General features: G+C 45.7%; 1 protein-coding gene across 5 annotated transcripts; it reads left to right on the forward strand.

The window, feature by feature from the left end:
• Positions 1–43: 43 nt before the first annotated feature.
• TPRA1 (transmembrane protein adipocyte associated 1) lies at positions 44–22,231 on the forward strand. Of its 5 annotated transcripts, none has more exons than XM_037387009.1 (11): positions 47–215; positions 8,770–8,972; positions 9,125–9,257; positions 11,783–11,869; positions 13,461–13,533; positions 14,553–14,632; positions 15,826–15,936; positions 16,363–16,423; positions 17,457–17,559; positions 18,205–18,285; positions 19,348–22,231. In XM_037387009.1, exons 1-11 carry the CDS (start codon positions 96–98, stop codon positions 19,580–19,582), a joined length of 1,287 nt encoding a protein of 428 aa, XP_037242906.1. In that variant the 5' UTR covers positions 47–95; the 3' UTR covers positions 19,583–22,231. The 5 variants fall into 5 exon arrangements, with proteins under 5 accessions (XP_037242908.1, XP_037242906.1, XP_037242909.1 ...); XM_037387012.1 differs by lacking the exon at positions 47–215 and adding an exon at positions 4,046–4,241; XM_037387013.1 differs by lacking the exon at positions 47–215 and adding an exon at positions 4,281–4,365.
• Positions 22,232–22,651: the final 420 nt, after the last annotated feature.

Consider the following 22,651-nt stretch of genomic DNA (forward strand, 5'->3'; position numbering starts at 1 on the left):
CGCAAACATTTGGGTATTTCCCTCTGGGATGGAGGGGGTCCCTCCTGGGGGGTGCCCGAGTCACAGGGGAGATCCCACCGGGAATTCCTGCGTCTATGTTCTCACATCTGCCTCTCCTGCAGCTAAAATCAAGCCTGGCTTGGCCAGGTTTGCCACAGACCCGTGGGACACCGCTTGAAACACCTTTGTTCTGGTTTGCAGTAAATCTACAAGAGGTAGGAAGGGGGTTCTGGTGTTTGGTTTAGGTTTTTTGGTGTAAGTCTATATGTAATAACAGTGACGGAGGGGTAACAGGAGCAGTTCTGCAGAACAGACACGTATCCTCCGTTGCTTGGCACAGCGAGCAATGCCACTTAGGAGAGGAACTGAGGAACAGCACCTGTCCCATAGACTGTGGAAGAGGAATTTAGACAGCCAAAACAAGCAAAGGGCTGTTTGGCAAGGAGGTGAAACACTTGCATTCCAGGCCACAGGCTGTTGCATAATGGCAGGTGGTTTGGATTTTGGTGATCTGTGTTCTCTAACTAGTTTCTGACCGCTATTTGGTATCACGCTATTTCTGCTCTTAGTTACACTCAGGTGTGGGACAGTAACCCTGAAACAGGAGACAGCAAAGCAAAAGTGACTAAAGAGGTGGCTGACAATCAAAGACCTGAAATGGCTCTTCTAGGGTGGATGATTCAGTCTGGTACCAATATAGCAAAGCAGGAGCATCACGATATAAATAGGAGAGTGGCTCAGCCTCTTCTCTGTGACATGAGATGGGGAGCTGCCTGGTGCTTAGAGTGTAACAGGCAGAGGGACCCTCTCAGAGATGCCCTCACTTGTAGGCTACTAGAGACCACCATGGCTTCAAGGAAGGCAGCTCAGGACCTGTGTAAAATGGTGCTGTCTGACAAGGCCTGGGTGACACACGGTGATGAACTGTCACCACAGGGTGCCACTGTCTCTCCAGGCACTGGACGGCTGGATGGACAGATTGCTTTTCTGTCTGTCCTTCCCAGAACACCTTGTACCATGTCCATATTTTCACTGCTCTCTTTGGTTGCCAGCTACAAGTGGTCCTGTGCTTGAGCTGAGGTGCTCAGTCTCTGAGAAAAGCTGATGTTGGCTAGCTAAAACCAATCCTAAAATCAGGTGGCTGTCATGCATGGATCAGGGCTCCTTCTGCTGTGCTAGACATGATGGACTGGGGCATGTGAGATGGCTGGGATGCAATCAGGGCCCAGACTGCTCGCTGGGGTAACTCAGCTGAGCACTGAACTGAATATCAAAAGACACCACTAGGATTTTGCAGACTGGTGGCTTATAGCACAGGAGGAGCCCTGGGGACTGAATTCCCTGTGAAGAGACACAGGAGTTACAGCCCAGGTGGTAATCCCATGGTGCGAATTTATGCCTAATACTAGAAATAGTTAGGCTGGTAGAGCAGCTCTGAAACAACACAGGCACATCTGTTTCTGCAGTTGCTCAGCACCCAAACAAAGCAGTTTTGGATGAGAAGTAATATCCTGTCCAGCAGGTGATCTAATAAAAGCTGAAAGATTATTTTAAAGAGATAGAATGTCCTAGAGGAGTGGAATTTGGTGATGTAACAAGGGTGTATTGCTGTCCTTGAAACCATGACTGCGCTTTCCACCTCTGACACCTGCAAGTCAGGTGAGATTGCCAAAGGAGGGCAGACGGTGCAATGCCGAGTGTCAGCTTTCCTTGGGCTTTCAAGGTAAATATCACCTCTTATCTTGCTTCAGCCTGGCAACACCAAGTGACACAGCAAGGACAAAGGGAGCGAGCCCTGCCATCTTTATGCACTGCATGGTGGAGATGACACAGAGCAGAGGTTCTCAGCTGGTGGGAGGATGTGTGCAGTTAAGGAGATGGGGCAGCCCTTGGAAGTGGGAAGGGCAGAGTTATATTTGCACACACCATGTTTGGGCTGAAAGGCATGGCTTGTTGATACAAAGGAATCTAAGTGTGGATTCCCCACCTCCTCTGTTTCAAATAAGCAGTGAGGAGAGGAAGGCAGGATCTAAAGTGTCATGGTCCTTGCAGTGGCTCCCATCAGTCTTCTGCCTGAGACAGCTTTTGGATTTGGTGTCCCAAGTGCTGGGGTCTAGCCTCAGACTGAATCAGATGGAAAGAACAGGTGGATCGGAAAGCAAACTTTCTACTTCTGACACAGTTATGTGGGAGGTAACATGTTCAATTAGTTAGCGCCTGAGGCTACAAGTGAGAAGACATGGATTTTACTCCTGACTCTGTTACCAAGACACTTGTTAGGCAGAAGCACTTTACCTCTCTTTAAACAGAAGTGTTCCTTCTATAACTCAGAGATGTTGGTGCCTGCTGAGCCTTTGAGCTTGGATATATAAATAGAACGTATCAAAATATTGCAACGTATCATTAACCTGAATGACAGTGTGAGAAGAGACCAGCTAAGGAGAGGCTTCTCCAGATGTCATTCCAAAGGCATGACACCAGTGTAAAAACCTGTTTCAACCCAGTGGAAAAATCAGAGGAACAGGGCTCAGGCAGGCAACAGTTTCAGGGTATGTCCCCTCTATGAGGCTTGCAGTGAAGCTGGAAAATTAAACCTGAGAAGAGCATCAAGCAGACTTAAGTTGAGAACGATCTATGCATGGGGGCCTGAAACCCTCTGTGCGTGCTGTTTGCTAGAGCACAGCATACAAACTTGATCAACACAAGGATCTAAAGAGGTGTAGGTTTTGTGCAGTGAATTTCATCTTAGCAAAAGCCTTGCCTTCCTATAGAAGGAATTCCCAGAGCTCCAGGTAAACCACAGGTAGACAACCATGTCAGAATTTATCCCTCAGTCCTTGAAATTACTGAGATAAGCATCCCCCCCCTTGAAACAGTGTTCAGTCAGACAGCTCTTACTGCTGAGAATAACCTGATATTCAGCCAGTTGTTTCCTTTAATTTCCTTTTTAAACCTTTTGTTTAAACCTTGGCCAGTTTGTCCAAGTTATTTCCCTGTTTACTACACCAAACTTCTCTTTTCTTTGTCTGGTATTTGTGCCTCCAAATCCTGCTAATTATTTATCATGTTTATCTGCTATTGTCCAGGCTACGCCAGGTTAGTTCAGTCACCTTTAACCTTTCCTTAAAAGCCAGACTCTCCAGGTTGGTTGTTAATCGTTCTCCCCTGCAGGAACTTGATTACAGGATCCTGGTAGTGGAAGAAATATTATCTTCCCTGCCTTGCAATCAGTAATTCCTCCTCAGAAGTAGCAGATTTCTCCTCATCTCGGAGGTGTGTGACGACACGGTGCTGGATCCCACGAGCATAGCGTTTGCTGCTGGGTGTGATGTTGGGTTGCGCAGGCTGGCCTGGAAGCTACAATCGGGCTGTGAAAGACAGAGCCTTTACCTCACAGGCAGCATCCAACACCACCGGCCTGTGGTGAGGGGAGGCTTCTCCTCGGGCAGGCCCGCGGGGTCACTGCCGGCCTGTTCGCCACAGCCCCTCGCTCCATGCTAAGATGGCGGCGGGGCCTGGCAGGCCCTGGGGGAGACACTGGTGCCATGGCTCCTGCGTGGTGAGGAGGTGCGAGGGCAGGCTGAGGTGCAGCAGGCGGGCATCCCAGCGCCACGGGGGTCCCACAGAGAGGTGGGCGAGCACCAGCCCGGCCCGGGGGTGGATTGGGGGGGGGGGATCCCACCCTGGCCTGGGGGAAGGCCTGAGGAGAGTGGCCGGGGTAGACCTGGCCCCCGGGCAGTGCGATTCAGTACTGGGGCTTATGGGGAGGTTGTGTTATTGCCCCCCGTTTCAGGACAGGCTCAGGGAGGGGCCTTAGCGCTCCAGTGGTAACAGCTGCCGCCAAGGCCGCGCTTGCCCTCTGCTGCCGGTCCCGCCGGCCGGGGACTGAGCACCTTTAAAGCGCGGCAGGCCCGCCCCTCGCGTCCCGCCTCCCGCCCCTTCCCATTGGCTCGTGCCGCTGTTTCTTTTGGCCTTGGTGACGGAGCCTGTCTCACTTGGTCTCTGATTGGCCCCATCGGCAGCCCTCTCAGGGACCCTCTCTCAAGAGTGCCGCTGGGCCCGGCCGAAAAGGTGTCGGCCCGTCTGCTCTGGCGGCGCGGCGCTCTGCTCGGGACGCTCTTCAGCGACGCTCCCTGGATGAGGGGAGCGGCGGGGCCGGAGCCTGGGATGGCGGGGCTGGGCCCCCGCGACTGAGCGCCGTCGGCGGGGAGGCAGGGCCGGGCGGGCTGGGCCCTCGGCGGGTAGGAGCGGGGCCGGCGCCGGGAGGGGGCTTACGGGGAGGGGCGCCGGGGCATCTCACCCCGGGGCGGCAGGGCCTGCCCCGGCGGCACGGCTTGGCTGCGGCGGAGGCCGCGGCCCTGTGAGGTGAGCGGCGGAGCCGCGCTGCGGGGCGAGGCGGGGCCCCCGGGGTGGCCGGGCTGCCGCAGCCCTCCCGGGGTGCCAGGGGAGCCTCAGCGTACCCGGCAGGCTTTGGCAGCCCGCGCCCCGCTGCCCTTTCTGTGCTTACGGGGAGTCCGGCAGGAAAAAGGCTTCGTGCCTTTGCCCGGGGCGCCGCGGTTCTCCGGTTACAGTCGGTGTCAGCTGGGAGGTGACCGGGGGCCTGGGTGGGCCCTGGGTTTCGGCCCGGCCGTTGGCAAAGGCTTCAGCTGCATCTCTCAGAGGGCAGCTTGTGCCCCCTTTTGCAGCCTGGGAGCCCGGCTATGGCAGGGGGGCCCAGAGGCACCTTTGTCCAGCCTGAAGGGTAGAAAGTAACTGAAGATTTTCTCCAGCTGTCTGGTTCCTGTAGCAGCCTTTAAAATAGGCAGCGCTTCCTTGCCAGCACAGAATGAAGTGGCCATGTACTGTTACTTTGCTTCACTTGCCACCTTCTTGCTGCTTGTCTGTGCACCCACCTTCTAGAGGGGAAAAACTCCCACCAAAACAACAAAAAACATAGGAAACTTATTTCTGAAATCCTTGAATTGGAATTCCCTGTCTTGTGGTTTTGGATTGTTGTTGATACTTCTGGTTTTGGTATTTTTCTTTGGTTGTTTTTAGCATTGCAGTTTCTTCAAGTTTAGTTCAGAACAAGATGTGAGAATGAAACTGGAGGCAAGGTCCTTGATCACTGGTGGGAAATTCCTGTCTTGTAGATTCTAAGGGTGAAATGCAAAACGCAACTGTTGTGACCAAGAGTGAGGTTTGAAGAGCCTTCTCAAAAAGGAGAAGGGGAAAAAAGGCTTTTTTTTCTTTTAAAGTGTTTGAGTTGTTGAAGGACAGTTGTACTTCAGGCAGGGATCTGGCTAGTGCAGTTTTTTCTTGCACAAATGCAATATTTTAAGGAGCAATCTTAACCTTAATATGATCTATACTTGCAAGATTTTCTGGTACTGTTTTCAGAAAGGAAGAAAACTTAAGTTTTTTTATTAGAGCTGTGACTCTGGTAGTGTGTCATTTACCTTTATGTAATTGGGCTTTGAGAGCACAGAGAATTGCCAGTGATGTGGGCCCTGAATTTCATTGAGCTCCGATACAATTACAGTGGCATGAATCCAGAAACAACATCCACTTGGTGAGAGGCAATCATTTCCACTGAAGATGCAGCTGAGCCTTCCCCAGCGCTCTGTCACAGCAACCTATGAGTCCTGCAGATGTTCTCAATCGGAATGCAACTTGGGAGTCCAGCGCCTAGATAGAGGAATAGGCCTCCACAAAGTCAGGCTGGCTTCAGCTGTAGCGTAGAAAACCATTTTAGTTTGTTTTCTGGTCTATAGTGAATAGAGCTGCCTGCTGGGAGGACAAAGGAGACCACGATTACTGCACTGGTTTCCTCTTACGTGGCTACGGAGTGATTTTTACCCCCATTGCATAGGTCGGGCTGGCTGAAGTGAACAGCCCTGTGGAGGCAGGGTGTGGTGAATGATCTCTTGGATATGCTCAGCTGGCAGGATTTATTTTGGACTAATCAGGGCAAGGGTTTGGACAGTGTGCTGTAAGGGTCAGTGTTGCTGGTGATGACGAAGCCTAGCCAGATCCCTGCCATCAGTTCCTGGTCCTGTGGCCACAGAATTTTTGCCTGGGTTTTTGACAGGAACACACCACTTCTCCACATCCTTGCTGTAGGCTTTAGCTATTAGAAAAGCATGATGATCATGCTGTCTGGCTGATGGTTTTGGCAGCCCTTTCTTATCATTTTGGATGTTTTGATGCTATTTTTTGTGTATACTCCGTCTTGGGAGGACGAATAGGATACTAATACCAGGCTGTAGCAAGCAGCTGGGCTGAGAGGTAAGCTTGATTCTGTTTTACCCTTTGAAACCTCGTGACTGGAGGCCTGTTACATGTGGCCAACTCCTCTTCTTATCAGCAGCTTGCTGCTGTTGTGTGATAGTGGTGGCTTCTAGGGAAAAAAAGTGGAGCCTTTCCTTTTTGAGAGGAAGGTGTTTTTTCCCATGCAATTCTCTCACTTGATCTCTTTTCAGTGGGACAGGCAGATCAAATTCTTTGTCCCAGAAGAGATATTAGGAGGGTGTGATGGTTTGCAGTTGGTCTCATACTACCCATGCTCTGTGGGGTTTATTTCTACCCTTTCCCAGCTTTTTAAACAGTTAGATTTTCTTCTGTGTTGACAAATGTGAGCATACTTGTCCTTGCTACTACTGAGATGCAGAGGTGTTTCAGAGGAAGAGAATGGAGAAAAACTATTAACAGAAAATCATTCTTAACGGCATCAGCTCAGAGAAGTGAGAAGCTGGAGGGAAGAGAATATGCTTTTAGGGATAAGTCTGGAATGTAAAGGTTGTTTGCTGGAACCCCTACTAGAACTAGGATTTTTTGGCACAGATTTTTGCTATCTCAACACAAAGTTAATCTTTCCAGGTCTGCATGTGTTTATTTAATATGACATCTCTTGTGCAGCACAGCAGATGCCAGTTGCAAAAGAAAAATCCTAGCTCAGCGAGTATCTGTCCCCATGAATGAATCAAAGGAACGGTTTGTTAGCTGAGGGTGGGATGATCCCCTTACCCCTAGAGAAGACCTAGGAAGAGTGTCAACCTCTGAAGAAGAAGAAGAGTCTGTGGCTGACAGTCTGGAGCAGTTTGTGAGGAAGGTGCTACTGAACTCTAAAAGCTCAACAGATGACACAGGGCTGTGCTGATTTTGACCTGTGAGTCACCCAGAACCTTGCAGGGAAAATACCTTCTGAGTCCTGTCATGGAGGCTGTCAGTTTTTGCCATGCCAGCCAGAGTTAAAGTCAAATGGAGTGGTTTTTTTTTTGAGATAAATCTTGGATTAACTGTAGCACAGAGTCTCTGGCAGTGTGCATCTTTAAGATGCCAGCTGATAAAGTTTTGTTGTGTTTTTTTTTTTTTTTTCAATCTGTGTGTTGTCTGTGACCACTTCTTTGGGGAGTGCCAGGAGAGATTATAGCACCTTGTGTTTGTATTCAGCTCACAGCTAGGTAAGTACCTTAACCATGAGGGTTGCTGTTTTAGGGTGGGAAGGGGAGAGGATTTGCACACAGTGATACGTTGAGTCAGAAGCAGGCTTAGTAAGGGAAATTATGTCAAAACTCTAGTATATCCTAAATCCTGATCTAAAGTACTGTGTGCCATAGTGCTCTTAAAGTTTCCACAGTGATCTTAGAACCAACAGAGAGATGAACTGCTGCTGGTGTGGTTTCTGCCAAAGCCACCAGCATGGGCATGAAGCATGTGGAGTTTTATGGATGGCAGAGCAGAGTTTCCCTTTAACTTCTGGAGGGACAGTTAATATTGCGGTAGTGTAGGACTTGGGGGATGGACAGATGGCAGAAGGCAGTACAAAAAAGTTTCATCAGAGGAATTGGAAGTTCATTCTTGTCATCTTTCTGAGGGGCAGGAGAGGTGTAAGGTAGGGCAGGCAGAAGAACTGAGCGCCGTTTCTCTTCTGATTCTCACCATAGGTCTGTGCTGCCTGAGAGTTTGACCTTAGGAAACCCATTAGGACTGTGTCTGGTTCTGGGCTTGTAAACTACCAGTGATGATGCTGATTTATGTCTGAGAAAGTCAATGCAATTGGGACTAGTGGATGTAAAGAAGCTGCAGAACTTTATGCTCACAGGGTTTTAGGCACTGTCTTTTCACAGCCTTACTGTTGTGCTTAAAATCAGAATAGATCTGGTGTCTTGCAGAGTGTTAGACAAAAAATGCCGGATCATGGCTTTTTCCAGTGTTGTCTTTGGAAGATAAAGTCTGCGCAGTCCCTTTAGGTAAAAGTACGTGAGGCTCTCCCTGCTCTGACTGCAGGGTTGATAGCAGCAACAGGTTTTGGATAGGGCCTTAATTTTTTTCTTCACAATAGTTGAAATCAAATGACTGACTGTAAGTTCTTGATCTTGGGAGCTAGAAGAATAATTAATGGTCTTGTACAGCAGGGTTTCAGTCTCCATCTGATGATGCCATGTATTGCTGCTGAGTCCTGATTTCTTCTACGAATCTGCGAAAGCTCAAAAACCCACAAAATTTAATCCAACCTAGTATTATGCTATTTTGAAGGTGCTTGTTATTCTGATACAAGATAGTGTTTTTGTACTGTCCATCCTAATGGTTGTGTGCAGAGTAAGGGCATGTGGTGTTTCACAGTGTAATACAGTCTTTCTGATGATGGTAATTTGCTGTAATGAGCAGGAAGCAGTGGTACAGGGGTCTAATGGCAGGGATGTGTTTTTTAGCTCTGACTCACAACTAATTTAACATGGCTTTTTGTCTCTGCTGTGGTTGTCTTGTGCTGTGTTTGACCTGGACCAGAAGGAAGGCAGGATATTCCAGTCCATGATGTCTGTGATGAGATTCTCCATGTCTGACAACATCACACATTCGACTGCCCTGGTGACAGCACTGGATAACGTGACAACTTTGACCCCGACAACAACGCAGGCAATCAATGACACCAATATCACTGTGCCGCACAAGTGCCTGTTGTTGCTCTATGAGGACATAGGGAAGTCCAGGTGAGATGGAGGAAATGGGACCACAGTCTGACCCTGGGCCAGGGGAAAGAGCTTGCTTTCTCAGAGTTTGGTTGAGAAGGGACTGTGGCTGGTGCCTTCCCTTCTAGGTGCTGAAGAACAGGAAAAAACCCTGTTTTATTTACTTTTTGCAGAGTCCGCTACTGGGATCTTCTGCTCCTGGTTCCCAATGTGCTTTTCTTTATGTTTCTTCTCTGGAAGCTGCCCTCTGCCAGGGCCAAAATCCGGGTCACTTCCAGCCCAATCTTCACTACATTCTACATACTAGTGAGTACCGCTCTGTGCTTTTGAACTGATGAGTGAGAGTTTTTTTTGAATTGCCACTCATGAACAATATCACTGAACTAGGGAGAGAAAGCCTAGACGAGGTCTTGCAGAGATAGCTGAAGGTGTACTACAAGAAGTAGACACAGTTTTTTGGGTTTTTTTTTTGCTGTCTGAATTCTGCCTTTCACAGACTCTGGGACCATATCTGCTGGATTTGAGTGGATTTTGTTCTCCTGTGGTGATCTTTTTTTCTTCTTTTCCTTTTTTCTTCTTGTTGCTTTGTTGTCTTGAAATCTAGTATCTTGCACTTTTCTTGCTCCTTGCAGTAAGTAGCATGTGACACAAAACCAGCTTCTCACTGAGGTAGTGAAAGTGAAACACTGGAGAATAATTTATGTAAAGCTGATTGAAAGTTTGGTCATCTGCCCTAGAAAATGGTGATGTGATGGGGTTCTGGTTAGTCTGGGAATGTAGAATCCCAATCCTGTTAGTTTCTTTCCCATCACGTCAAAGTGACTGCTGACTTCATGATGTTCTTGATACTTCATAAAGGTGGAAACAGTATATAAGTAGTACAGTCACAGTTCTCAAACATCTTAGATCTTGTCTGTTCTCCTCTCCGCAGTTTAAAAAGGGCACAAGCAACTTTTGAACACATTAAGGCAATCTCTTTACTAATCTCTGAACAGCATACCTATTAACTGTGATACTGCTCATAGGGCATGGCAAATGCAGCTAAGGACCTACCTGAATTTGTTCAAAAATACCATTTGGAAGCTTTATCAAAGGTGATTTTTGAGATCCTGGCTTGCCTCAGTGTGTAGCATAATGTGCTTGCTCTTTCTCAGTGAGATTAGTACATTATTAGGTTGTAGAAGTGAATATATATGTGAATTGGATTAGATGGGAGGCATCCTTCTTTGGGCTGCATACATGGTAAAAGCCAAGAAGCATCAAAACCAAATCTGAGCTAGTAGCCTCAGCTGAGAATTTGGTGGAAATTCTTGTTAGCTCTTTCAGGCCTGGAGTGTTGGTACTGGGCTTGTGCACAGTTTTAGATGACTAGGTGTACGCACAAATGCTCCAAATCGTTAAAAATATTACAAGCCTTTTCCAGTCTGGATTTAAATCTTCCCTTATGATTCCAGTAATGCACACGGCTCAGCAGGAAGTTTATGCCAAAGGCTTTGAAAAGCAAAACTCCTGATAAACCAAAGGGAAGAAAACGTGAACTGACTTTTTGCTGTTGACTTTTTCAGAACAGAGTGAGAAGCAGAAAGTGATGAAACAGCCTTAGAGGAAAATGCTTTCATTCGTTTTAATCTGGAGTATGTTACTGGGAAATGAGGATGGAAGTGCATTCTGTGAGGATTTCCTTTCAAACGGCTGTTTGTCATGTCTTGAAGGAGTGCTTTCTTGTGGGGTCAGTTATTACAGTGAAATTAATAGATTGAGAAGAGTCTCTACCTACTTAAAGAGGAAGCAAAACGGGTGTGTCTTCCTCTCCTGTGAGTTGTTGCTACTCTAGAACACCATTATATTCAGGGGATCTTTTTTGTCAGCGTTTTGTCCCAGAGTTTTCCATCCCTGGAGGGAGTGTTGTATTCTTCTTTCTTGCCATTTGCGTCCCTTCTTCCTCTAGGGAGGAAATATTCATCTGTAGGTGTCTTACTGGTCACTTGGATTCTCCAACCACTTCAGAATCAGCTTGGACTCTTGTTCTCTGATAGATTTAGCTGTCTCATACCTGCATCATTAGAATTAGCCTGTGACTTGGAGAATTTTTATCTGGAAGAATCTGCTTTCTTAGAGGGTAAGTCTGTACAGCAGAGAGGAGATGTATCCAACCAAGCTTTTAATTGTGTAATTCCTGTGATGGTACTGGAGTTGGAAAATGAGCATTGTTGAGCTCCATGCTGTCATGCTTAAATGGTACATGAGTCGACTTGGGTATCTCTATGTTGCACTGTGCAGCAGGGTAAGATGTTTTAAAACTGTTGACTGCAGGTGATTTTTTTTTCCTCTGCATATCTGAATGTTGTTAGTGTTGACTGAGGTTTTATGCAGATTTTAGTTTTATTACAGATCTGAAGTGTGGTAGTTGGCATCAAGTGGCTTCTGTTATCTGTTGTGATTGATTTATTCAGTCATACCAAGCACTTGATCTTGTAATTTGGAGGGATGTGGGTTTAGTCTGGTTTTTCTCCTCCCTTGTCCCAGTGGACTAAAGCATGGGAAGACTGTTTGCCTGTGAAGATACCGTTGTAAGGAGTGGATGAGACCTCTTCAGAGCTATTTAATCTGACTGTTGAGGAAATTTGTTCCATAAAAAATTCTGAGCCAGTACTCCTGCCTCTAACAGGCCTAAGGAATCTCCTTTGGCAAATTAATCTGCTACAGGAAATCTTTGGTACATGTTATCAGGCCTGAAAGCTGACTTGGAAATGGCATTCCAAAAGGGTCTTTGCTCACTACTGCATATGTGCCTCTTGACATGAGCTCACTTTTGGTATCTTTTTGTGTAGGTATTTGTGGTGGCTTTAGTTGGTATTGCCCGTGCTGTTGTCTCCATGACTGTGAGTGCCTCTGATGCTGCCACAGTTGCTGATAAGGTAGGTACAACACTGATTTTATAGGCTGTGCTTTGTTGCAGTTTGATCACAGCAATCTGCTCCGGCTTCCCTTTTAAGTGCACACAAGATTAATGTGTTGTTTTTTGCAGTAGTCATAGCTATGCATACTATAGAATCCTGTTCTGATAGTTGTATCTAAATGACCACAACATCCAGGGCTGTAAACAATGGCCTTCCTAAAATAGATGCACAAGCAGTGGTGGCAAAACTTTCCTGTTGATGACTTTGCTTTGCAAGAGCTAAACATTCAGATGCCTGTAGTGGATAGGCCAGATCTGGCCTTTTACTCTTGCAATATTTGAGTGGCTCTTTGACAAACATTTAATTCTTTTGTATTGAAAGCAAATAAAACCAAATACCGTTTGGAGACTGATATCTGAATGTCCTTGCAGCCACTCTGAGCACAGAGCGAACCCTTAGCAAACAGGAAATAGCTTGTACGTGCTGTTCCTTTGTGGTCATTTGACTTGTAGCAGAATGTTACCTAAAACAAAAAGCTTTGTAGTTGCTGAGCTGTTAAAGGAAGAAGAGCCACCTGCAGAGTACAGGTCTTCTGGCTTTATTCTCTGGGATCAGTGTGGACCTTTTGCTTTTCCCTTTAATGTTACGTGTCAAAGCGTTGTAATGCAGTGCTTGTTGTGAGTGGCTGGATGTTTGTAGCCTTTCATTCACCTCTACTGAATAGATGTAGGTCCAGGACTTGAACGATGGAGAAGAGGTGAGAAGGTGCTTTTCTTTGGCTCTGTTGGTGTTGCTGCTAAGTGCACCTTGCTGGGAAGTCATGCAATAGGACAGACACTCTCAATTTTTCCTGTAAACACATGTTCTATCATGTCTTTCATGTTTCTTTTGTTTTCTCTCCTATATATATATACACATATACACTGTGTGTTTTCTGAGATTAGAAATCTGTGTATCTTCAAGAGAGAGTGCCATTCAGTGTTCAGAGGAAAAGGATTAATAAGCCAAAATCTGGGTTCTTGTTCTAGGTCTGATTTATTGCATGACCACCTGGAATGTTGCCTCACCTGCTGCTTTTTTGTTCTTGCTTCACCAAGTAAAAAATGGGAATGAAAATGACAAGCTGGAGGTGGGAGGGCTTTAGAGTTGAATATGCTTTAGATTTAGGGACCAGTAACTTTGGAGGAGTGCAGAATACTGAGTTTGTTCAGTCATAACTGTACTGCAGAATCTACTGCTTAAGAACTGGCACTGTTTAATATTATACTTTTGAGGTTGTTCTGGATTTGTGCTCCTTGGAGCACATCAGAAAGAACACATCTGAGACAAGTGACAGATTCTCAAGTGTGGCAAACCAAGGTGACTTCCTCTTTCCATAGGCATGCTGTTTGCTTGCTCCCACACAACTGTTCTGTTTCACAGGCATGGACAGGGCTTGGGACAAGCATATGATTAGTATCCCTACAAAGCATAAGCAGAGTTTGTGGAAATGACCTGCTCCACTTGGAGGCTGCCATCCCCTGGAGCAGAGTGGAGTTTTGATGTGTTAACTTCTGAATGGTTCCTGGCTCCATCTAATCATGTTTGTCTGATTTCTGTTATCCCTCAGATCCTGTGGGAGATCACAAGGTTCTTCCTTCTGGCGATTGAACTGAGTGTGGTGATTCTAGGCCTTGCCTTTGGTACGTGTCAGGAGGTTTCAGAGTGCTTTGAATGCTTCCTATTCCCTTTCTTTCCACAGAGGCTGCATCTGTAAGTTTGTGGAGAGGCTGACTCTATAAAGTGAAGGAACTCTAGGATAAAGACAGAAGGCAAACTGGCAAATTTTAGTTAGAAATGGTTGAAGGCCTGATTGTATTTACAGATCTGTACTTGTGTGATTTCAGGTTATGTATGTGCTTTGTGTGTCCTGCATGCATGTGGTGAAGGAATGTACAGCTTAGGTGAAGAGTTATGCAGATATCAATGGTCTGATCTTTGCTTCAACCCCATTTTATATAAGATGGTTCCTTTGGAGGTCCTTCTATCCTCCTCGGCTGGTTTGACTCCATCCTGGCTTCATTCAAATGCTTTAACTGTACCTGCAATCTGTTACTCTACTTTTTTCACTTGTCCAAGTGAAAATGCTGTTTGGAACACCCCTTTCTGTGGGTCAGAGGTACAGGAGAGGGGTTGGTAGGTGTCATTGTTGCATCTGCTAGTGGGATACCTGAGCGCTGGCTCTTCCATCTTTGGAGGGCTCACAGAGCTTCTGGAGATTGTCTGCTTCAGGATATTCCAGTGTGGATTTCTCTAAATTACGTGAGCCCTTCGTCCGTGCTCTAACCCACTCTCCCATCAACTTTTGTTCCTGAGAAGAAGCTTTACAACATCTCAGTGTACATGATACTGGAGTAATTCCTGATTTATTTTTTTTTTAATTTATTTTGTAACCTCAACAGAAGGACTTAATTGCTTTCTCTATATTTGTGTGGGCAGGAAGAAAGCAAGTTAAAACCTGCTGTTTTGTAAGTATTATTTTATCTGTGAAAGGCTCAACTCTCCAAACAGGGAAGCAGTTTCTAGTGGTTAGGTGGGCTTTAACCTTCCCTTGAAGGCTTCTGGAAATAAAAAAGGTTTTCCTATGTTGGTTTTGGAGAGAACTGATTTTTACTAGGGCTGGGTTCACATGCTGAGTCACTTCTGTATTCCTTAATTCCAGGTCATCTGGAGAGCAAGTCGAGCGTGAAACGTGTTCTGGCAATCACTACAGTGCTGTCTCTGGCATATTCTGTCACGCAGGTAAGTACATTGGAGCAGAAGAATTAGTCTTTGCAAAAGAGGGGACTTTGCTTGGAGTTAGGCAGTTAAGTGTGGAACTGCTATCTGGAAAGTGGCAGCTTTGCTCTTTGGATGAGATTTTGGGGGAAGACTGGATGCTTGGGGCAATGTATAAGGATCCCCAGAGCATATATACACCAAACTGTATCTCCTTGTCCTATTTATGGCATGAGTGGCTCAGCCAAGGTGAAGAAGTGAGATGAGATTTAGATGGAGTGCCTCCTTTCCTGAATCTTGGAACAGGAGTGAGATGTTTTTCACACCTGAGCCACAAATTCTGAATCTAGCCTCAAGTGCCATGAAAACTCAATGGAGACACCTGAGGTGTGTGTGTCAGATAAGGGCAGTGCAGCGGGCCTCTTGTCTCCTGACTCTTTGAGAGCTGAGAGCTTTTGCTTCCCTTCAAACTAGCAGCTGGCTTGCTAGCTCAGTTTAGTAACTGTGTCTCTGTATCTCTGAACAATGCAGTATGTGTCTGGGTTTATTCTTCTTCTCGGTATGTAAGTGGTCAGCCCTGTGTCTCTGTACTTGGGGCAGTGCCAGAATAACACACAGATCTTTGTTCTGTGACCAGGCTCTTGCTTGCGAGGCAGTGAGCTGATCATTACCACATGATAAAGCTGAAGGAGCCTCATTAAATATCAAGTGTTTGAGCTGTATCTGGGTTCAGTAGTGCTTACAAGCACTCTTCTCTCTCCTCTGTATAGCAGCTTCTGTTCATACCATTTTTCAGGAATGCAAGTGAATGAAACAGTGTCCTTTCCTAATTCTTGCACAAGTGTGGGCTTTTATATTCTGGATGTTTCAGCAGGAGAGATCTACTTTAGAGATGGAAATAGAACTCTCAGTCTATTTCAGACAGACAACTGCTTGCATCCCCTGTCCCTTCATTCAGCCTCTCTTCTGGAATGTCATTGATGCTGGTTTCCATCAAATGCAAATTCCTGTCACTTTTTTCCCTTCACTTACTGTTTTCAGTTTCGTCCTCTTTTCCTGTGTGATCTTAACTTGGACTAAGCAGGGTAATGGTTGGGTCTTAGGTGGCAGCAACAACTGTTGTCTGAACTTCTTTAAACAGTCTCCCTTGTCCTGACACCCACTCTAGTGAGGATGCTGCCTAGAACAGAATCATATTGGTGCCACTTCTCTCCTAGGGCACCCTGGAAATCCTGTACCCTGATGCCCACCTCTCAGCAGAAGACTTCAACATTTATGGCCATGGAGGAAGACACTTTTGGCTTGCCAGCTCCTGTTTCTTCTTTCTGGTAAGTACTGGGCATGTGTTACGCACTCTGATAACTTCTTTGTATTTTATAATTGAGGCAAGGAGGATGATTTGTGTATAGCAAAGCCCTAATCGCCCTCCTGCCTGATACAGCGTGGCATTGATATATCATGTGGCAGGGAAGATGGAAGTAATAAAAATGTGGTGGCAGTGATGTAAGCTGTGGCAGCTGAATTCCAGCTGAGTTCAGATGTTCTTCACTCCCTTGTTTCTCAGTGACCAGTCTTTTTGTGCTGATGGGGGTGAGATGTGGGGCCTTCACATCTGTACCATTTGCACTGCATTTAATATCAGGGGGTCTGTCCTGAGACATCTAGGGAGCGCATGACACCACATACCATCCCTGCAAAGATTGTTGAATTCGTAACCAAGCAGCTGTGGAACAGTTAGTTCTTTGTCTCAACAGGTCTATTCCTTGGTGGTGATTCTTCCAAAAACTCCTCTGAAAGACCGGATTTCTTTGCCCTGTAAGTGACTGTAGTGTGTTCCATACTATAGATGGAGACAGTGCCAGGATAAAACATAGGTGGGAGTAAGAAGTTCCTGTACGTGGTTGTGCTGCAGATAAATCCCGCTGTCTCAGGGTACAGATACATGGCAAAGGACTGATAGTTATCTCTGGAAAAATAGTACGTTGTGCCTTTTGGAGAGCAGATTGCTACTTCAGTAGCTAAACAATGACGTGAACAAAACAAGATCTACTACTCAGTTAATGATACAGATGTGATGTAAATATGTTATCTTAGAGAGCTGTGAAAATTGGCTTCTTAATAATAGCTTCCTTTGAAATGCGTGTGTGATGCTAACGTGTACATGCTCGTCATCCCCCGGGAAAGAAAGACTAATTGGGAGCTGCTTAATAATTTTTATTTGGGCATTTATTAAGATGCTTCTCTGTTTTTTCTTCTTGTTGCAGAATGTCTGCAGTTGTTGAATAGAGAGAGAAGCTGTTACTAAGATGTTTGCATTGGGCTGTTCTCTTTCCAAGTATTGTTGGCATCTATGTCATATCACTACCCTGAAGGAGTGGATATGTGTGGCACATGCCACAAGCAGGGGTCCTTGGCCTGATCTCCCTAGTGTGCAGCATATCCTGCTGCTCCTGTCCAAGTCTCCTGAACAGTTTTGTTACTACTGTACATTGGAAGGGCACAGGTTTAGCTGTGGGGTTTTTTTTGTTTGTTTCTTACATTCATTTATGTGACTGGCACTGGTTCTAGATGCTTGCCTATGAAATCTTTGCATGTGTTGACATGACCATGTGTTTTCAAAACCCGTCGTGTGTGTATGTGTATACACATGCAGGAGGGTAGGGTTTAGTCCACTGTACCTCCATCAGTCCTGCCAGCATGGGACAGGAAAATGCAGTCTTAATTCTTCAAGAGTTTGTAAACAGAGAAGATGGTGAAATGCTTCTCTTGGGTTTGCCATCTCCATTAGATTTGCACTGGGCTGGTGCTTATGAGGTTAAGCTTCATCTGTGTCAATGCTTTCCCACAGCCAGGAAGAGTTTTTATGTTTATGCTGGAATTCTGGCATTGCTGAACCTGGTGCAGGGCCTGGGCAGTGCCCTCCTCTGTGTGGATATCATAGAAGGACTGTGGTACGTATGCTGGAGGAGGAGGTCTGTAACCTGGTTTCTCATATTGCAGTTGAATGTCCTTCAACACTGCCTCTCCTAAAAAACCAAAACTTTTGCAGAGTTTGTAAGAACGAATAAAGTGGTTGGATCTGTTTTGTGCAGAAAGACCTCTAAGTGGTCAGGAAACCCACAGAGCAGAGCTCTGCGGAGCTGCATGCTCTGCAGTGGTCTTGAGGTGGTAAATGAGGGTAATAGTTTCAGTCCAGTGGTGCCTGCCTGGCCATTGGCTTGTGCTTCATAGGTAATAAGGGAGGAAATAATCTCTTTGCTAGAAATAGCATGGAGATACCCATATTCACATCTGGAGTCTCATTCTGCAGGGATCGGTGTCACTTCTGTGAGTCAAAATTGGCAGCACTGAGACTGTGCTCTTGGTCAGACCTTGGGTCTTGGCATGGTTCCTTCTGAGTGTCTAGGAGCAGTGACACAGTTGACGGCAATGTGTGTTTGCATCAGTTTGAATTTGTTTAGTACAAGACTTTCCTTGTCCTCTGCTTGGACATTTTGGAGGGAAATTGGATCATTCTGGGGGGATTTGACTGGTGTTATCCAGCTGTGTTGTGCTTGAGTGTTAAATTCCTTGATGTTCCCTTTTGCCATTGACAGCTGTGTTGATGCTACCACGTTCCTTTACTTCAGCTTCTTTGCACCTCTCATTTATGTGGCATTCCTGAAAGGCTTCTTTGGGTGAGTAGCCAGGGACAGGAGTTCAGAGGGTATATATTGTCATTGAATTGTTTTGCATTCAGGTTCTCCCCATCTGTAGAATCAAGGCAGTGACTAGAATGCCAGTTAGGGAACCAGTTTTTAATTTGTCCTTGAAGTTTTTCTTGTGTGACCCAGGGCTGCTTGCTTCTATCCAAGACTCCTTTGTATGCAAAGTATAGCTGACAGCTGTATTCCTCCCAAACCTTTATGAGGATTGCTTCTTCAGTGTCTGTTTAGTACAAAGTTTTTCTGCTGAATTTGTTAACTATTGAACTAATTAATTAACTAATGAAGTTAAACGGCTTCTAGGTAAGTTTGGGGGTAGGTTTGTAGAAAGGATCTAGGGGCTCGGTAACTCTTAGGCTCAGGACCCCTCTACAGTGGGCCCAAGAATCACCAGTTGAAAGCATCCGGGAGTGTGGTACCTGGGTCGGGGTTGCCGCCGTGTGGCCGCTCAGAGGAGATGCAACTTGGTAGGAAAAACCCAAGTGTTTCGGTGTAGACTTAAGCTTTTATTGTCGATAAGCAAGAAACAGCAGGCTTTAAAATAACTAGGAACATAAAGTACTCCTAAAATATCAAAATGTACCTCTATTGCCTTTTGAAATTAAAAAAAAAAAAACCAAAAGTGAACAGCATCTGGAGTTAGAGATGGAAACTGCTGATCCACAAGTGTTGTATTTTGGTCTTCTGATGCATGTGGATGGAACCTGAGGTGGACTTCTGTTCTGTTGTGTTGGTGACCAGGCTGCTGTGGCATTGCCCTCAGTTCAGAACTCCCAAAGCATAGAACACCTTTCCCGCATTAGTCAGGATTCTGCCATTTGTATTTCTCATAGGTGGCTCAGTCCAGAGCTACATTTAGCATTACTCTATGGCAGCTACTCTGTTAGGTATATTTCAAGACTGAAAGCTAGTGTGGAGAGCTTTTAGGGTCCGAACACAGAATTTTTTAGTGCTGCTGCGTTTCAGTTAAGGATACTGTTAAGGCTGTGATACTATGTTGCTTAAGCATGTATTTTGAATCTTTAATCATTCCAGGTCTGAACCGAAGATCCTTTTCTCCTACAAATGTCAGGTGGATGAACCTGAGGATGTGGATGTGCACCTGCCCCACCCTTACGCTGTTGCCAAGAAGGAAGGAATGGATTCTGGGTTCTACTCGAGCACACAGATTGACACCACAGCCTATCTCGATGATGTGGCCTCTATGCCATATCATGTGGGCAGCATCAACAGCATAGACAGTGACCGCTGGAAAGCCATCAATGCCTGAGGCAGGGCTACTTCCTTCACATGATGCCTCATTCTTTTCCTTCCAAACTCTCTGATACCACAGCTGTTAGGATATCCATTGGAAATCTGCCCTTGGCTATCAGCCATGGCTTTCCTCTCTTCCTTAGGATTTCCAAAACCTATTGTGGAATTAAGTTGGCAGCCTGGATCCTGTTGGAAAGAACATTTTCTGTCGCTACCTGAGAACAATGTATAACAGTTTTGTTCATAAACCTATAAACACTGAACCTTCTTGATCGTCCGTGTTCCAGATGTGAATATGACCCAGAAGACAGGCCTGACTGGCACCTCTTCCTTTTCAATGACTGAAAGCATTTGTCTGCCAATGACGGGAATGGTGTTTAGGGATGAGGGTGTTAATTTGACTGCTGTATTGTAAATATATAGAAAGAGTTTGGTCGTTGAAACCAAAGGTGGTCTTCCTGGGCTTTTTCAAGCAGCATGGTTGCCTGGGTCTTGTAATGCAACAGCATAGGTCGTGGTGATGGCAGTGACTGAAGAGGGAAGCTGGTCAGCTGGGCTTATCTCTGGTTTCAGCTAATACTGATGAAAATCGTGAATTGCAGTTGCTAGGGATTAAAAGGAGTGCCCTGGGAGCATTTTGAGGGGCTAGTAGCTAACAGTATAGATGTGAACTGACTGAATAATAGGGAGACAGAAGAAGGACAGGCAGTGCTACTGTCTAGCTGAGCTGAAGTAGCTGTGAAACAATCTGTGGGCTATACTACTGTGCATTTGAGCTCACAGGAAAATCTAAGTAACAACACTGAATCAGGGCTGAGTTTCAAGAATAAAACCTGTGAGGTAGGTGCATTTTCCACCTGCAGCCTGCTTCATGATCTGGCAGGGTCTTGGAGAGTGCTGTGAAGGAGGAACCCGACTCTGCAGATGAAGGCTCTGGAGATGTTCAGGTGCTTGAGGCAGAGCAGAAGCCCATGATGTGTCCGAGCTGTCAGTACTGAGTGACTGGAAACTCAGGCATCATAGGTGTACTAGAATCAAGCCGGCTGGTGTTCTAAGTTGGAAGGCAAGTGAGATATGGATGTGTTTCTCTGGCAGTGTCCTCTTATGTTGCACTTCAGATCCCCAGACTTCTGCTGGTCTGAATAGATTTTGTGGCTTGATATGTTGAAAATACTTACGTGCATGTGGAGCATGGTTCATTTAAAGACTATCTGGAACTTCTTATTATCCTCTTCCATGCTGGAAAAGGAACTGCTGTTGTCTGAGCTGTCTGGCATGCAGTTGTAAGACACTGTGTTCCTATCCAGGGACTGTTCAGCTGAAAGCTGCATCAGGCTGGTTTCTGGGACTTGGTGTGCTCTCCACAGATGAAGGGGTATATTCCTTTAGCTTTGGGAGTGCTTTCCTACCTGAGTCCTCCAGGTAGGTGGAGATCTGCTACAAGCAATAGCAACTTGCCATTAGAGATGGTAGAAAGAAGGAATTTGAAATGTTTGGGGACTTTGTGAATTTCTTGCCCCAACCCACTCCTGTTCCTGAAGAATACTGAGATAAGAGTTTCTGGGAAATCTTCATACAGGGCACAGCATGGAGGTGTTAGTTTGGATCATGAGCAGGTAGGGGAAAGCATTTGCTACCACATGTTCCCAACATAGGGAAAGAAGGTTTGGGTAAGAACACAAAGTTCGTATTGGTTGCCAAAACTATGCAGGCCATTTGCTTATATTGTTTTGTTAATGAGCAATGAAGCCTCTCTGTTCTGCCAGAGGACTTTGCCTGACAGGCCTCTTAAGTAGCACTGGCACCTTGAAAACAAACACCACCCCCACAGCTTTGTTTTTGGGTTTGGTTTTTTTTTCACATTTACTTTTTGAGGAAAAAAGTCTTCTGTTTATTTGTGTGTGAGAGCTGAACTGTCTCACCTAGGTCAACAGTCTTTAACCTTTCCCCTCCATGCAATGACTGTGTGAGGGCTGGACAAGCAACTGGCAGAGTCAGCCCTTGCCACATTACAGAAGTGTTCCATGCTCCTCCTGTCACTTCCTGTGAATCCGCCTGAGCCATGCTTGCTTGCTTACTTACTCTAAAAGGGATGGATGACATGGTGCCTGAATTGTCCTGCTGCTGCTCCTAATGCTGCTTTACAACACTGATCCCGAGCTGCTCTTAGGAAGTGGGGAAACTTGCAAAGCTTCCCTGGAGTTGGTGGGCCTTGGACAGAGCCAAGAGATACGAAGGTATTAAAGCAGTTGAGTAATAAAGGAGCAACTGCTTTTCTGTCCCAAGGAGTATTTGCTGACTCAACACCCTGGCCAAGAGGACTAATTTGCCCTCCTTGGTGATGTGAAGAGCAGGTTATGAGTTTGCGGTTTTATCAGCTGAATTCAGTGCTGAAGGATCACCTTTGCAGGTGGTAGACAGGTCCATCCTGTCCTTTGCTGGCAGGACTCCAGTATTTCTGGAGCGTCCCATGTTCTGCTGCTGAGGAGCTTCTGCACTAGGTCATGGACTGACCTTCCTCCTGTTGTATTTTTATGTATATATAATACTTTGGGCCATATTCAAAATGGTCCATGAGCAGAAGTGTGTTATGCCTGGGGGGGTAAAGAGAGAAAATATAGAATAAATGTATATTTTTGTTTGTAAAATAAAGAAATAAAATTAAGTTTGGCATAAATGGTCATATTTTCTTTCTCAGATGACCCATATTATGGAGAAAACAACTTTTGGATTTTATTTTTTTTTAAATTCCTGAACAAATACAGCAGATAATGGAATAACAGGATGTCCTCTTGTCAGAGATGGATTTTTCCTTCTTGGAAGGGTATTAGAAGGACATCAAATGACTGTGCAGAGAGTGGTCTCTAAGTCTAAATAATTGTCGGTGAAGCCTTGACCTCTCTCTTGGTAACTAGACCTTGGTGCTCCTGGCATCAGGGATCTTTAATACAGGGTATCTTTCTCTGTTACTTGGGAAAAGGCTTATGTGGAAGTTGGAATTCACTCACGTATTTCTTGTTCTGGGCTTTGAAATGGACCCTGTGTGTCAGGAATAATTTTCTGGCTGCAGGGAGGATGTGATAGC

This window comes from Falco rusticolus, chromosome 4 (assembly GCF_015220075.1).
Source record: "Falco rusticolus isolate bFalRus1 chromosome 4, bFalRus1.pri, whole genome shotgun sequence".
Taxonomy (NCBI): Eukaryota; Metazoa; Chordata; class Aves; order Falconiformes; family Falconidae; genus Falco; species Falco rusticolus.

Bases quoted from the DNA above. Each gene is read 5' to 3' on its own strand.
- TPRA1 (XM_037387009.1), top strand. From the start codon at position 96: ATGTTCTCACATCTGCCTCTCCTGCAGCTAAAATCAAGCCTGGCTTGG. The intron at 13,534-14,552 runs GTACGTGTCAGG...CCTTAATTCCAG, and splicing joins GATTCTAGGCCTTGCCTTTG to GTCATCTGGAGAGCAAGTCG. The intron at 18,286-19,347 runs GTGAGTAGCCAG...TAATCATTCCAG, and splicing joins TTCCTGAAAGGCTTCTTTGG to GTCTGAACCGAAGATCCTTT.